This window comes from Brachycentrus maculatus, unplaced genomic scaffold, assembly GCF_059751285.1.
Source record: "Brachycentrus maculatus isolate JH-2025_06_01 unplaced genomic scaffold, ASM5975128v1 h1tg000118l, whole genome shotgun sequence".
NCBI lineage: Eukaryota > Metazoa > Arthropoda > Insecta > Trichoptera > Brachycentridae > Brachycentrus > Brachycentrus maculatus.
Genome location: NW_028280871.1, coordinates 972,633 through 989,590, shown reverse-complemented (window position 1 = coordinate 989,590; position 16,958 = coordinate 972,633). Strand labels below are relative to the sequence as shown.

General features: G+C 36.3%; 1 protein-coding gene across 1 annotated transcript in view; it reads left to right on the top strand.

Moving 5' to 3' along the window:
* The window catches only part of LOC148309751 (5-hydroxytryptamine receptor-like), a 31,539-nt gene extending 14,904 nt beyond the window's left edge, over positions 1–16,635 (top strand). Inside the window, exons 5-6 of the mRNA XM_088259546.1 lie at positions 5,173–5,416; positions 12,783–16,635. Of these exons, the coding sequence (XP_088115672.1) occupies positions 5,173–5,416; positions 12,783–13,674 (1,136 nt within the window). The 3' untranslated portion in view covers positions 13,675–16,635. The remainder of the gene's footprint in view (positions 1–5,172; positions 5,417–12,782) is intronic.
* Positions 16,636–16,958: the final 323 nt, after the last annotated feature.

The following is a 16,958-nucleotide window of genomic DNA, read 5'->3' as shown; positions in this document are numbered from 1 at the left end:
AATGTATAATGTGTATTGGATATTTTTTGTTTGTTTTTAGAACGTTTTTAGAAAAAATATTTTTTTAAACTCCTTTCAATAACGCCACATATTACATGCGTTCAACTTTTTTCATGGTTCTGTAGCTAATGCTAATGGCACTGATGCGCCACGGACCTGGACGCTGCACATAGGGGCAAGATGACTCGAAAATCGGAAAAAATACAAAAATGAAATAAAAGAGACGATTTTTTCTTGAACACAGACACCAGTGCATTATTTCTCCCATTACTTAAATTGGTCACTTGATTTGTCGCGTGTTAAAAGGTCAGTGAAGAAGCGGTTTGCTTCCGATCAAGAAGTACGTGTAAACCGGCGACTTTTGCTACCGATACTTCAACCACTATTTTCTCATAACAAAGCGGATTTATGTATATTTTTCGACATAATTCCGATGTCTTCAGGTATATACTATATATTTGTAGTTATTTTATTTTAATACCATTTACCATTTTATGAATTTTAATTTTTAATTTTTTAAAGCCTAAATAGAAATATGCAAAAAAACAATATATTTTTTTAATCGTTGAGTTATAGTTTACTTCCAACTTCGATCAAACGTTAATTTTAATATCCTTTTTTTGTTCAACTACTTTAGTTTATGAATAAATGTCAAATCATTGCTCTTTCGTGCTCTTTAAAATTTTATTTAGTTTCTTTGAGTAAGCGTGTATGAAGGTATTTTTTTGTTAATAAAGAATAATTTTTTATTCGTATATTTTTCGCACAGGTTTGAATTTAAATGACTTGTTTATCAGAAGAATCGAGTTATTGGATATAATGAGATCATCGGGTGTCATAAATTTGGAAGATCAACTTTTTTTTTAAACACCTTATACGCACCAATTTCCCTTAATATATATATATATATATATATATATATATATATATATATATATATATATATATATATATATATATATAATCATAGTGCTGAACGATGGAAACTCTGCAAAATAGAAAATCCAAAGAACTCCACTCCACTTTCACAACTAAGTCGTGCAACGACAATGAATCTGAAAGCTTCTGGACAGCCAGTTGCATCCAAATTATTAGCAGGAACAATACGATTACCTAGGCGCGCATCCAAATATAATCAAGATCATCCTTTTTCGATTTTCTTCCATTGCCTTCAATGGAAGAAAATCGAACAAGGCAGATATCTATCTGGGAAAGAAGCCCTTTCAGTAATGGTGGAAGCCAAACTCACAAGGTAACAATATAATGTTATAAGACTCTTAAGGAATGTCTTTTACATATAGGCTATAAACTTCCAATAAAAAAATGGCAAGCACGGAACAGAGATAAGAAAATTGTAGCCGAAAATAAAGTTAAGATACAAAATGATTTCAAAAAGCGATGGAAATTAATAGTTGATCAGCCGAAGTCGGGTTTAGGATATTCTAATGACGGTAATACCGCCAGGCGTTTCTCCAGTGACGCAGATTAAGCATTTGAGATCACGGGAGTATATACAAATTAAATAAAACGAAAGCACACTATGTTACTGGTTATATCTAGTGGTTATGATATTCAAATACAGAATTTAAGGAAGTAGTATCTTGCTACTGCTAAGAATTCCGTGAAAATTTATCCTTGATTTAACATGCCCTTTACTGTGCATAAGATTCTAATTTATAGGCCAGAGGTGATTTCAGCTGCTTTGTTACCAATCGGTCAATTATCGGAATAGGCCCAAGAGGCTAGAAACAAAGATTTCAGAAATATACCGTGAAAATTATACGAGAAAATGCTATCCAAAACACTATAATGAGGATATTTTTAATTTAATGATGATTTCGTATGATCCCCTCATTACAAACCTTAGACAATTACCAAAGAAACATGTAAAACATTTCCCTAATGAAGTTTTACATTTACTAAATTCGCCAATTATTTTGCTAAATAATGTGATTGAAAGTGATGACGACAGTTCGTCATCATCATAAATGTGTTTAAATTATGTATTCTAAATAAAAAAATGTTTAATTATTACGAATTATTTAATCCACTGTATAATATTTTTTAAATACCAAAATTTAAAAAAAAATTATAAAACTCAAAAAAACACCAAAGAAATTATCTTGTTTATTACTCTTACCCGTAACTTATCAAGTTAAACCTAAAATATTGTATCAAAAGCACCCAGTGAATTGTGTCCGATTTTCGAGTCATCTTGCCCCTATGTGCGATAGGGGCGCGAGCGTTACAGAGACGTGCGTACATCATTTTCCGACCATAGCGTTTAGGTCGGAGAAGGCTCTATACGCCGTATTTCGGAGGAGATCTCTCGGAAACCGCGAAAATTCACAAATGAAAGAAAAAATTACATATTTTCCCATAAAAATGTAAAAAAGAAATCCAGTTTTTTTGAAAAATGATAAACTGAAAAACCTAGTTATGAGCAACAAAAAAATTATCGGATCCTGAACCACGAAAAAATACTTTTGACTAAAGAACCGACTCCATAAGTTTTTAGTTGATTTTTTATTTTGATTAAAAAAACAAATTTTAAGATCCCATAAGTTTGATATTGACTTCGAACGCTAACAAAGATGTCATACCCTAATATGTATTTATGTATCGGATAAATAAATATACTACGACTACACTAACAGTATTAAAATAATAAAATCTTCCAAGCGGGATTGAGTATTGATACTGAATCTAAGAAGAATGTAAACAGTTGGTTGTCGGGTTGTCGGGGACGGGGAAGGGAGATGGAATGTGGGTCGGACAGAGCTCCTTTGATCTCGGGCGTCGCCTGACATCACGAGAGGGGGCCTCTCCGATCCACGAAGAAGGTGCCGGAATTGGAAAACTTTTCGCTGTTATTCAATTCAACAAAAAACGTCACTCCGTAAATCTTTCGATCACTTTGACCGACACCTCGCAAGTAGTATCTCTTAGTACTTATTACTTAGGTTATTCTAAAATCGATACTCCTGAAGTAGAGTTTTTGAGTTGTATTACAAAAAGTGAAAGATGAACGATGTGGAGAGCGTTACATAGTAAACTCACTATTGTACATAAACCTGTCTCACTCACAATACACTATTAGCACTTTTAACTGTCACATGACAAATCAAAAGTTTTTTTTTCATTTTAATATCTAATGTTGATCACAACCATGACATGAAATTGACATTCATGAAAATACAATACGGAGCCCATACACCATCGTCTGCAGACGAAGCAAAACGGAGGAAGGTTACCTGGCGAATACAGTGTAGGTATAGTTCAATACACTATCCCAGGGGCTCCCTAAGTGTGCTCCGCGGCGCCCTGGTGCGCCGTAGAAAGTAAACAGGGGCGCCGTGAGTCGATCCTCTATCATTATCCGAAACCACAAATATTATCGGGCACCTATGTATAAAGCAACAATTTCTATTTTGAGCGTTTGCATCTTTCTACCCGACTACTATTATTGTAGGTACCTATTTCTTTCGACTATAATATTTATATATATATATATAGTCACTATATCCATTCCAAATAGCTTACTAAAGTAGGGCGCCGTGACAAAATACTAAACTTGTAAGTGGGCCGCGGGCTGAAAAAGATTGGGAACCCCTGCACTATCCGGTATGATCAGCACGCAGAACTTATCAGTAGGCAGACGATTAAACAAAATGATCCCCTTATTTCATTATTCATCACATCACAGAGCGAACTAACTAGAACTTGGGTTAGAAGTGAGAAGGGTTCGCGCGTGTTGGGAAGCATCTCCGCGAGTGATTACCATCACGATCCCTGTACCTGACCTTGTAAGAATACATACTCGTAAAGTAAAGGTCGGTTACAAATAGAACAACCATAACTGTAATCATCGTATTCACGCCAGTCAAGTTGAGCGCTGAAGAAACTAGTATAGTAATAGTAGTAAAGTGGTAGCAACCAAACGGCTTATGACATTTGGCTAATTGTTATCCGTCACAGTTTAAAAAGTTATCGAAATCGAATTCAGACGCAACCGTATGATTGCTCTGTATTTGGCTGGATAATCGCAATCAGTCATTGTGAATGAGCTGCATTTACATTTACATGTGAACAAAATGCTTATGTATCAGACCTTTCACGTTACAATTACGATAGTGGGCAATTATGCTGGTTGAGATTTCCACCTCAAGGTGGACATCTAAAAACAGCAACATCGACAGGTTCGAAAGGTAAAGACCAGAATTCAACGTAATTCATTGCAAAGCGCAGCTCAATTAGCGATAAATATCAATGTCTGCTCGTAGCATGGCCCGCATATTAAAAAATTAATAGCGGTTGAAGCTCTACAAAATACAAAAAGCAAGAGCGTAGGTGTTACAACACTGGTTTGTTTGTGGCGAGCTTGAAAGTTTGGTCTTTTCTGATAAAAAATTACGGTTCAGCAATATGTAAACAAACATTACGATCGTGTATGACAGTGCAAATCAAAACACAATTTAGACCAGCGACTTGCTCTGGGAAAGCATGCGCCTGCATCAGTGATGGTTTGGGCCGCGGCAACTGCCACAGGACACTTACCACACGTTTTCATTGAACAAGGCAAATCAGCAAATCTATCGTAAAAAGATTTGGAACGATGTTTTGTTACCTTGGGCACGTAAATAATTCAGTAGAAACCGTTGGAGGATTCATCAAGAATCAGCACCATCCCATAAAGCTTGTGAAACTTAACGTATTTTATAAAAAGTTCCCAGCTTCATTTATTCACAACAATGGCCACCATATTCCCCAGACTTAAACCCAATGGACTTTTCCATATGATCCATTCTGAAGGCCTAAGTATCGACATAAAAATATGAGACTGTGAGACTGAAACTATGAAATTTTAGAAAAAGCAAAATTGACAAAATTACAGCATTTTTAGTTGGTAACACTACGATAGCCGACCCCTGTATATTAATTGTATTCATATTGCTGGTCACTCTTGTAACGTGCAACGCTTGGAACTACACTGTGAACTATTGTTTAATCGTAAATGAGCAATATTGTTCACATGGTTCGGGATTACTGACTACTAAGTCTCGTACGTGGGCAATACACAGATCTGCGTTATTGCGAAAAAGCAAGCGTAATGAAGGGGTGAGTCAGCGACAAGGTTACCATCCAATAATAACGCTCATCTGTGTTCGGCAGGAAACGTGTTCGTGATAGCGGCCATCCTGCTGGAAAGACATCTGCAACAAGTGGCCAACCACCTGATTCTGTCACTGGCCGTGGCCGACCTGTTGGTGGCGTGCCTCGTGATGCCACTGGGCGCCGTGTACGAGGTGGCGCAGCGCTGGACGCTCGGGCCCGAGCTGTGCGACATGTGGACGTCCAGCGACGTCCTCTGCTGCACGGCCTCCATCCTGCACCTGGTGGCCATCGCGCTGGACAGGTATGAACTCTGCTCCTGTAGCTCGGTAATCTACATGTTCCGGTTCAGAGCTACGTTCCGGGCAGTGGTACTCCAACCATCGTCCACTCTCCGGCGCCGATCACTCCGTATAGCTTAGGCTCAACTTATTTCCTACCCGAATCTCCGGCCGGGAAGTTCCTGGTCTTTTCTTTCGGAAACAATTTAAAAGCCGCCTTATTACAGTATTAATGGAGGCCATAAAAAAAGCAATTTAGCCCTGTTTGAATTTCGCCAAAATTACCGTACACCTTACCCGAACGGTATTAACGTTAACGGCTTTCAAATAATAAAAAGTTTGATCATTAATCATCTAATCACTCCATCGCATGCGCATATTATATATACATATATATATATATATATATATATATATATATATATATATATATATATATATATATATATATATATATATATATATATATATATATATATATATATATATATATATATATATATATATATATATATATATATATATATATATATATATATATATATATATATATATATATATATATATATATATATATATATATATATATATATATATATATATATATATATATATATACATATATATATATATATATATATATACATATATATATACATATATATATATATATATATATATATATATATATATATATATATATATATATATATATACATATATATACATATATATACAATTGTGAGTGGTTTTGGAGATTTTCTAATATTTTTACTTGCGTAATTTTTTGCCTTTGTCTGTGAGGAACATAGTATGAAAATTCGTGACATTAGTGATGAAAAGTTGGCGTTGTTGAATAATAATGGTAATTTTCTCCATTTATTCGACACGAGGATGCCGCGCGGTGAGTAGAGCGGGTAGGTACCCCCCTAATGGTACTGCCGGGGAATAGCATCCTTCTCCGGCACAGGTAATCAACGATACCAATAAATATACCATATTCCATTAACGCGCATACTGATACACGATTACACGCACAGTGTCCCCTCGTAAAGCGCCTATTTCTGGTGCTCGCGCTGGCGGTGGCGGGTTCTCTGCCAACAGTATTGGATTACACAGAACGGAGGTGTTAATATCCGCTCCCGTCTGCACCGTTGGCAATGAAACTAATTATTTTCCGATACTACAATTCCGAGTAGGTAGGTACCTACCAATATACATCAGGGGGTACCTGACTGCCGACGACATCTATAGTAGTAGCGCGATACACACTGAGTGTGTATGTGTATGCGTGGACCTGTCGGTAGTGGTCGCTTCTCGGATATTTTGACCGGAACTATCCTCGAATTGGAAATGTTTCGTAACTATTTGAAACCCGATGCAGAAAGCTGAAATATAAATTTTCTTATCCGAAATAGCAGCTACTCATTATGTATAGAAGAGGCTGTTACAATAATACATGGCACACATTAAATACACATTTTACTAAAATATCATCTTAAGATAACGTTTCTACCATCAAAAGTCGAAAGAATCGGATAGTAACGTACGATACATTATATGAAATATATTATAGAGCCATGTTTACATTAGGACTCTTATGAGATTGTTTGTAGGATCACCAACAATCGTTTCATCAAATAAACAATATATATATATATATATATATATATATATATATATATATATATATATATATATATATATATATATATATATATATATATATATATATATATATATATATATATATATATATATATATATATATATATATATATATATATATATATATATATATATATATATATATATATATATATATATATATATATATATATATATATATATATATATAACGTGGTAATATTTTCCTTTTGAAAATTAAGTGTAAATAATATGTAAAGTGGGTGTATAATAATAAAATAAACAATGTGTTGCTTTATAATTAAAGTTTATTCTTAATTTATCTTTATAATAATTTTATATCTATCTATCTATCTATCTATCTATCTATCTGATTCTGACAGTTAATAATATTATCGGAAGTCTTTTGTTTTATTCTGAGCGACGCATGCGGCATCTGGTGGTAGAACTGTTTTATGTAGGTACTTTTTGTAAGTACTTAATAAAATGTATAGGTAGGTACCTAGTTATTTTATTACATCTCCCCCCTTGGGGATGAAAATTCATTGTAAAATTTTCACTCGTCCTCCGGATCATCTTCTTGTAGTGAAGGGACTGGTATAAGTTTAGTGAAATAATAAAGTTTTTTTTTTTTTTTTTTCTTTCTTTTTTTTCCTTCTTTTTTTTCTTTTTTTTTTTCTTTCTTGTTTTTTTTTCTTTCTTTCTTTTTTTTTCGTTCTTTTTTCTTTCTTTCTTTTTTTTGTATTATTTTTTCTTGACCCTTTTAAAGTAGACACAGTTTTTTTCAATCCATTTGTTTTTTTCTTTTGAATTCCTTCATTTTTATTCAGATCTCTTAAAGTATCTTCTAATATAACCAAATGTACAACTTTTAATTGTTCATCTGCATTTTCATTCGATTCTAAAACTGGATTCCTGCTTAGACAATCTACTTCTAAATTCTTCTTTCCTGGAGTATATTTTGTTTTATATTTTGTAGTATTTTTTTCTACTTTATTTTTATTTTCATTCTTCAAGCACTGTTTCTGTGTTATTTGCATGTCTTCATTTTTATTCTGATCTTTTAAAATATCTTCTAATTTAACCAAATTTACAACTTTTAATTGTTCATTTGCATTTTCCTTCGATTCTAATACTGGATTCCTGCTCACACAATCTGCTTCGAAATTCTTCTTTTCTGGAGTATATTTTATTTTATATTTTGTAGAAATTTTTTTCACATGATTTTTATTTTTAATTTTATCACTAGTTCTTAAATTTCCACGTCTTCTTTGACTATCTTCTAATCGTTTTCTTTGATCATCTTCTAATTTTTCTCTCTCACTCCGAACATATTGTAGTAATTGTTTTAATACATCTAATGTTTCATAATCCATTTCCAATTAACAAAATTGTCGTTTTATAACGTGGTAATATTTTCCTTTTGAAAATTAAGTGTAAATAATATGTAAAGTGGGTGTATAATAATAAAATAAACAATGTGTTGCTTTGTAATTAAAGTTTATTCTTAATTTATCTTTATAATAATTTTATATCTATCTATCTATCTATCTATCTATCTGATTCTGACAGTTAATAATATTATCGGAAGTCTTTTGTTTTATTCTGAGCGACGCATGCGGCATCTGGTGGTAGAACTGTTTTATGTAGGTACTTTTTGTAAGTACTTAATAAAATGTATAGGTAGGTACCTAGTTATTTTATTACATATATATATATATATATATATATATATATATATATATATATATATATATATATATATATATATATATATATATATATATATATATATATATATATATATATATATATATATATATATATATATATATATATATATATATATATATTATATATATATATATATATATATATATATATATATATATATATATATATATATATATATATATATATAATTCTGAATTCATCTTTTTTTTTACATATACTATTCACGTACCAATAATATTGGAATTATAATTATGTTTTGACATCAGTCTATTCATGGTGAAATGGCAAAACGTACTGACTGCAAATCAACTGTCAACTGCCAAATTGACAGTCTGTAAAAACAATGTTACCGAAACAAAGGAAAGCGTTTTTTGCATCGAATTGTTACTGGCAACAAAAAGTGGACACTTTTCAAGAATCCCAATCGCATGAAATCTTGAATCGACCCGGCGAACCAGCGATCACTTCGGAATAAACAATGCTGTGTGAATCGGAAGGTTATCGTCTACTACGAGCTGCTAAAACTGTGATAAACTGTCAACGCTCAATGCTACCATCAACAGTTGATCAAACTCAACCGAGCTCTGCCCGACAAACCCGACAGACCCGATTACCAGCAACGACATTACTCACCCGCCTTATTCACCAGACTTGGTCCCTTCTGACTACCACTTGTTTTCGTCGATGATCTACTATGCGCTTGCTGAGCAGCACTTCAATTTGTATGAAGACGACCGAAATAGGCTAAACGATTGGTTTGCCTTAAAAACCCAGGACTTTTACTGGGAGAGTATCCATAATTCGCTAGAAAGATGGTAAAAATGTGTAGCTAGCTAGCGAGGGACAATACTTTAAATAAACCATTATTTCCATTTTCATGAAGTATTTTTGTGTTCTTTTTAGTCAATGAACGGGAATTCTGAGGTTACTGACCTGATTCAAAAAATATAAGGAACTCTAGAGGGGTAGTGAGGGGAGAGAATGTGTATAGGGAGTACGCTTTCCAGTTGCTTTTAAAATAATTCCTGCTTTAGTATATTACCAACCGTAGTTACCTACCTACCGTGATCACGCTCCGATCAAGCGCACCGATCCGAAGAAAGACGGCCAAAAGCACAAGCTAATCAAGCCAATCATCCATTTTATAATTCTAACCGGACTGCCAGACAGTAAAATACTGTTCGTATTTTACTGTCGTAATTTTACCGTCCGTCAGTCCGGTTTTGAAAAATGAAAGCGACTATACAGTTTAGCGTGATCGAATTTACGCGCAACGTGTTCACGCACCGATCAAGAGCACCGATCCGAAGAAAGATGAAGCACAAGCACAGTAGTGCACAGGCTAAGGCTCTAAGGCTCCTCAAAAGTGGACCGATCGGAGTCATTTCGCGTAACGGAACACGTTACGATGCGAGCACTCGTATAGCAAGCGGAGCTGCTCGCCGCTCGTTCTGTGTACTCCATCCGAAGTCGAATGCTCGTCACAAATGTTAAGTGGAGACTGACCGGAGCATTTCATCGTAACGTAACGTCGTAACATCGCTCGCGGCGAGCATCAGCGAGCATCTGAAACTATGGATGGAGCGCTCGGCTCGGTGTACTGACTGCTTGAATGCATCGTAACGTGTTAAGGTAGAGACTGACCGAAGCATTTCGTCCCACCTTAACGGGAGCAAATTTACCTCGATATTTCGACATTTTTTGTTCTACCATATTTTCTGTCCGTACTTAAATGCAAAGTATCAGCGAAGAAGCAGCGGAACAGTTTCTGTTAGTGTCATTGTATTATTAGATAATTAAAAAAAAACCGTTATAATTTTTAGGGTCAAATTAGGCTATAGTACTAAAATGTATTCAGGTTTCATTATAACTTCACGAATATCTTTTTGCAGCGCGAATTATTGACTAATATGTGGAATTTATTACGTCGCGAATTATTGATAAAATTTAGAAAGAAAAGAATGAATTCTATAAACTACGTATCGAAATTCATCTTGTCTTAAAAAATACTCATAAATAAACGCTAATGACTTTTATAATACAGGGTATAAGAACACTGCACACTACGGGACCAGTTGTAGGGATATGTAGGTAGGTACACGGTACACTAACACCACTCTGCAATTATGTATGTACGAGTATATATACGTAATAGTAATCTGTTCCTAATATTTTCCAGTTATAACAGTCAAAACAAATATTTATATCGATCATCGATTTTACATTACGCAGTTATTATTGTCGAAAGAGCTTCGTTCAGTTCACACTCGCGCTCGCACTTTACGTTTAGAACGCACCGGAAAATGAAATCGATTTAATACACCATATAAAAAAAAGATTGAGCAGAAATACGTTTAAGGAAATCCCCGTATAAATTCGACGCGTGAGAATAATTACTACAAGAGTTACATTTCAAGAAATAACATAGAACCGAAACATATTGTACTTTATAATGGATTTGTATTGGGTAGGGGAGAGGACCGTACCCTGGACAGCTGGACAGGTCCGTTCCTTGGTCTATCGGTTCCCGTCGGCCATCTACGTAAATATTCGAAAATCTTTTTTAATGTCAGATTGAATAATGTCTTTTAGCCATTGCATTATAGTTGTGGCGCGGAGAGGCTACTAATATTTTTCTTTAAATTAAAAAACTATTTTTGTTCATCAAAAGTAAAATTGTCAAGCAACACTCCGGTAATTTTTTAATTTAAGGTAAAGATTTTGTTGTTACTTATTTTGCATACATCTGTTTACTGATTATATTGGCTATTTAAAAACATTTTATTATTCATGAATAATATACCCTCAAAAACGTGACTGTCAATTTAATTGTTTTACTGTATGTCCCGTACCTTGTGCCATCTCAGGGTATTGTACCTTGAGACATGACCAAAGTATGCAATTTTAATTATGTTTTCATTAATTTGTTTTTTTTTTTGTGATTTAAGGATGCCGAGGAGAAAAATAATATGTTTTATATGGAATACAGTTAATACGCAGAGATTGGAGCCGTCAGTTTACGAGTTTACTAATCTCAAAATCGTAATTACATCAAAGAAAACTGATTTTCTCTCTAAATAGTTTAAAAGCATTCAAAGAAGTTGTAGGCCTTTAATTATTTAAAAATATATATATAGGTATAAAAAAACATTTAAACTTTATAAATAGTTTTACTGAACGTTTACTTTATGTGCCAAGGTACGGGCCGTACCGTACCTTGGACCAAGAGAAGAGGTTTTGTAAAATGTCATTCCTATGTATACTATGCATGATAAGCATATGATATAGTCTAACAATTTGATTATAAATAACCGATATATTCGGTACAGTAAAAAAAATTGACGTATTTTGTGAACTAACCATTTTATGCGACTTTGAAAAAAAAACAGCCCAAGGTACAAACCTCTGCCCTATCTACAAAAATACGTACGGCTTATACAGATTCGAGTTTGTGGAATGATACTTCAGCGTGTAACTCGTTCATTAATTATAATACGAGTATTGCGTGGAATAGATATTAGGATCAATTTACATCAAAGCTTGAATTTTATTATATTTACTCAGCCAACCCTCCTCACTAATTAATTTATCAATTTATACCCATTGGCCCTCTTTTTTGCTGTCAAATATTGCTGCTGAACTATAATTTTAGATTGATAACTTAGACTTCTAGACTGTATCATTCTGCAAAGTATAATATACATATATTGTAAGTATACTTCGGACCTTCAATTAAATCAATGTAGAAAATATACACGTGTATTTTGTATTTATGGTATTAATTTTTAATATTTTAATCGAAAATATTAAAATATTAGGAGTTTTAGAGGTATCGACTCTTAAAGTCTCTCTAAGAACTTAGAATAAGCTCGTAAATGTTATTAAAGCTAAAAAACTGCATAAAATTGCAAGTAGATAAATTAATTGGGTAGTAAAATTTCTCGTTAAATTTTTTAAAATTTTTTAATTGTCATTCTGTTCAATACTGCAATGTAATTTTGTTCGCAGATACTGGGCCGTAACCAACATCGATTACATACACCATCGCACCGGAAGGCGCATCGGCCTCATGATCCTCGCCGTGTGGAGCGTCTCCTTCACGGTGTGCGTGGCGCCCGTGCTGGGCTGGAAGGACCCGGACTGGCACGCGCGCGTGGAGCGCGACCTGCAGTGCATCGTAAGTCAGGACCTCGGCTACCAGATCTTCGCCACGGTGTCCTCCTTCTATCTGCCTCTGTTCGTCATCCTCGTGCTGTACTGGCGCATCTTCCAGACAGCGCGCGAGAGGATCCGGCGCCGCCAAACTGCCGCCGGGCCGCGCGCCGGTCGCGGGCCCGCGGCGGGCCAGGGGGCGCTGGCGGCCGCGGGCAGCAGCGGGGGCATAGCGGCCGCGGTCGTGGCCGTCATCGGTCGACCGCTGCCCACCATCTCGGAGACGACGACCACCACGGCCTTCACCACGGCGTCCTCGGCCAACACGAGTCCGGAGAAGGGCTCCTTCGCCAACGGCGTCGAGCCGGACCCGCCCACGGCGGACTGGCCGAGCGGCCGAGCGCCGGCCGCGGCCTGTCGCTACCCCGCGCGCCGCAAGCCCAAGGAAGCGGCGGACTCCAAGCGGGAGAAGAAGGCCGCCAAGACTCTGGCCATCATCACGGGCGCCTTCGTGGTCTGCTGGCTGCCCTTCTTCATTCTGGCGATCCTGCTGCCCACGTGCGACTGCGACATCAGCCCCTACCTGGTGTCCTTCTCGCTGTGGCTGGGCTACTTCAACTCCACGCTCAACCCCATCATCTACACGGTGTTCAGCCCGGAGTTCCGGCACGCCTTCCAGCGGCTGCTGTGCGGCCGCCGCGGGGCGCTGCGCAGGCGCAGGAGGCTCGCGGCGCGCCACTTCCAGTGACCGGCTCCAGTGCCAGTGCCAGTGCCAGTGCCAGTGCTCGTCGAGACAATTGACCGCTTCTATGTAGTTACGTTTAATCTGTTGAAAGTATATTTTGGCGGTGACAAACCATCCCGCGCAACATATCGGCGTACCGCGTGCGTATGAATATCGCGATATTACATTATATTTACTATTGTTACTTTGTAAATATTGACGAGAGTTTATTCTAGCGATAGTATATATATATCTCCTGGGTTCCGATAGTCAGGATGGAAAGCGATCGCGTTACGAGACTTACAGAGTTATATTTATGATCGATAATTTACTTGTACCTCATAAATCTTAGTACGTAAACCAATTATTATCTTAATTTTGAAATAATATTTATGTACGGTATGTCTGCGGTCCCTACTTTACTTGTCGTCGAGTTCCGGTTGCGATTATTCTAAACGGCGAACTCGGAAGTTGTCCATTCCACGTTGGAAGGCGGTGCCGCCGCCCTCCGCTCACTCGCCGTCCTCTGAAGAGAATGCGAGTAAATCAAGTTCCTTTGTGCCCGCGACGGCCGGTGTCGGCACCCCCGTCGCCCCTCCCGAAGAGAGTAATTGCGGCGCAGGCCGTGGACAGCGGACATTCATTACGTCATGTACACCCATTACCCCCCCCCCCCTCGCGTCCGAGAGGTGTGACCACTGCAGACAGTACTTCCTGACTTAAAAGGAACTGGTCAGAAGAGGCTGATTCACTACGCTCAACGAATAAAGTCAATTATGTTATTTGCGGAAGAGCGATTTAAAGTTTTCCGTTCTTTCATACTTACATTTCTGAAAGTAGTCGTAGAGTATTTTTAAACATTTTGTTTACCTATGTACATACAAATCTGACTACTTTTTCTTTTTATTTTGGAGAACTTTTTTTAGACTTTCCTTCTTTTTATTTTAGAGATCCTTCACCGCCTATCACCTACTAATGCCGTAAATACTAAGCATAACGCTACCCCATGACCTCGAGTAGTCTACACCCCGGTGATCTTGTTAATAGACGGGATTTGATATTATTAATTCTACCTTATAAACACATCCGAATTTAAAAAAAAAACATTAAAAAAATATATCCGGATTATGCTCGACTGAATTCTAAAATATGTACCTCTCATCCAAATCCGGAAACAACAGATATAAAAAGGCTGTATCGGTCCTTCCCCGCCCCTTGAATAGAGAATGGAAAATATGACCAAGAGGAAAACCATTGAATTCAGAATATCTTCGTCTCTAAAACGCATACCTGATCATCAACCACGGTTTATGTCCACCGGCTCCTTGATCCCTCCCGCTACCGAGAAGGGCTATAGCTCCCTCGCCCCCTCGCCCCCTCCCCAACTCCGCAATGGTTATCCGATTTGAATAATACCCTCTAAACAGTGGTAAATGTACGCGACCCTTTCAGGTGATCCGTTAATCTCAGATGACATGTGGCGCTGTCAACGGTGCATATTCAAATATAAACTATAATCGCCTTCCCGTTATCGTCTCCGTGACACACTGAAAGTGAAGACTGGGTACACTAGTATTCATCTGCGTCATAGCTCTACCTCCACTCGATATGACTCCACACTCCACACCTCTGCGAGTGAAGCTAAATAAGCACCGTGTCAATAATTAGGGTCCGGATTTGAGTGGCAATAATTGTAGTGTCGTAATGTGACGTATATTTATCCGATATACCATAACGTTTTTTAAAAATACATATTAATTTATTTTTAAAATAATACTAAAAAAATTTGACCAAAAGAATTTTTAAGTACTAATTTTGCTAAAATAAATGGGTAAAATAAATATGAGTGATTTTTTCACTGTAATATTTATTCAATATTACCCTGGACTGGTATCTGAAGCGGAGGGCTGATCACCTTTCCTTCATGTGTAAACGATCATGATAACACTGCGTTTATATGACACAGTGCCCTATGCACCATTGGGGTGCGGATAAGGGTTTTATTATTTTTTTTATTTAATTTTGCCACACTTACATACTTAAATTTACGAACGTATTAAATGTAGGTACGTATTAAATTAATTCAAAATACAAACGCACTTAAATTTTAATTGATGACCTAATCACATTATGTGACTTTGAGTATCTTTGAATTTACCGTACGTTTATACGTTTTTGAAAATAAAAATTTAAAACATATATATTATTTCCTACATATGTCAACACTTAATCAGCGAAATCTAGATCCGAGTAATGTGGACAAATTATACAACACGGCAGTATTAACTTATGATCTTCTTATTCTGATTCTCAAAAATGGAGTTCGCATAATGAAATCGGAAACGAGAAATATACTTGCACTCGATGACAAGTAAACGAATATTGAATCTTCCCCTTAGGATAATCGTTATAAGTATTATTATGTGATGTACAATCAAATGTGAACCAACCACCCCCTAGGTCTAGGTTCTAGGTAGTCCTCGTCCCGATGAAACCCACTCCCCGTTAGCTTCTAGGAATATCTCTCGGTGATAACAATCGCAATATTTAGGTATATATTCGAATAATAATGTTTTGTATTATTTTTGTACCCATTTGGTGTTCTGTGACGCTCGCCGCTTGCACGCTGTCCGAGGGGGCTCCGCGGCGGCGGCGCGTCCCGTAGAGGCCCGCAGCGCCCGCCGCCCCCGAGCAATAATAGTCCTGTCCCTTTAAGCGATAGAGCCCCGGCGAGGGTGTGCAAGTGGATACACAATTTAGTAGTGATTCCTATCCGATATGGTTTGTCAGATATGAACGCGGCCTTTGTGATACGGGTTACGTCAGGAATTAATTGTTAATAAAAATACATAATACCCTTCGTACAATATTCCATTACAATAATACTATTGTATTTATTACTATATTGTTTTGTAAACGAACTGAAGTTACCTGGATCATCTATTTAACATTATTTATTCATTATATCGACTGTGTGTTATCTGTTAATTAAATTAAAAGCTATTCTGTAATCGTTCTTTTATTAATTCTGATTTGTGTTCCCCTTACTCTTCTTTAGAATTAAAAATAAATAGAAAATTTAACGAGTTTTCTCCGAAATAAACTCTCGGGAAGGTGAAAAAAGGGATAAAAATACAAAATTCGTATATATTTTGTCAGGTTTATGACTGTCATCGAAAACTTATTAATTGTTACAGGTATATATAGTTTGTGTTTATCATAGTTATTGCTCTATTTGTTTTACTAGCTACGATCGACCTCGCCAGACTCTTTAAAATATACATTTTAGATATGTTTTAAACATTAGT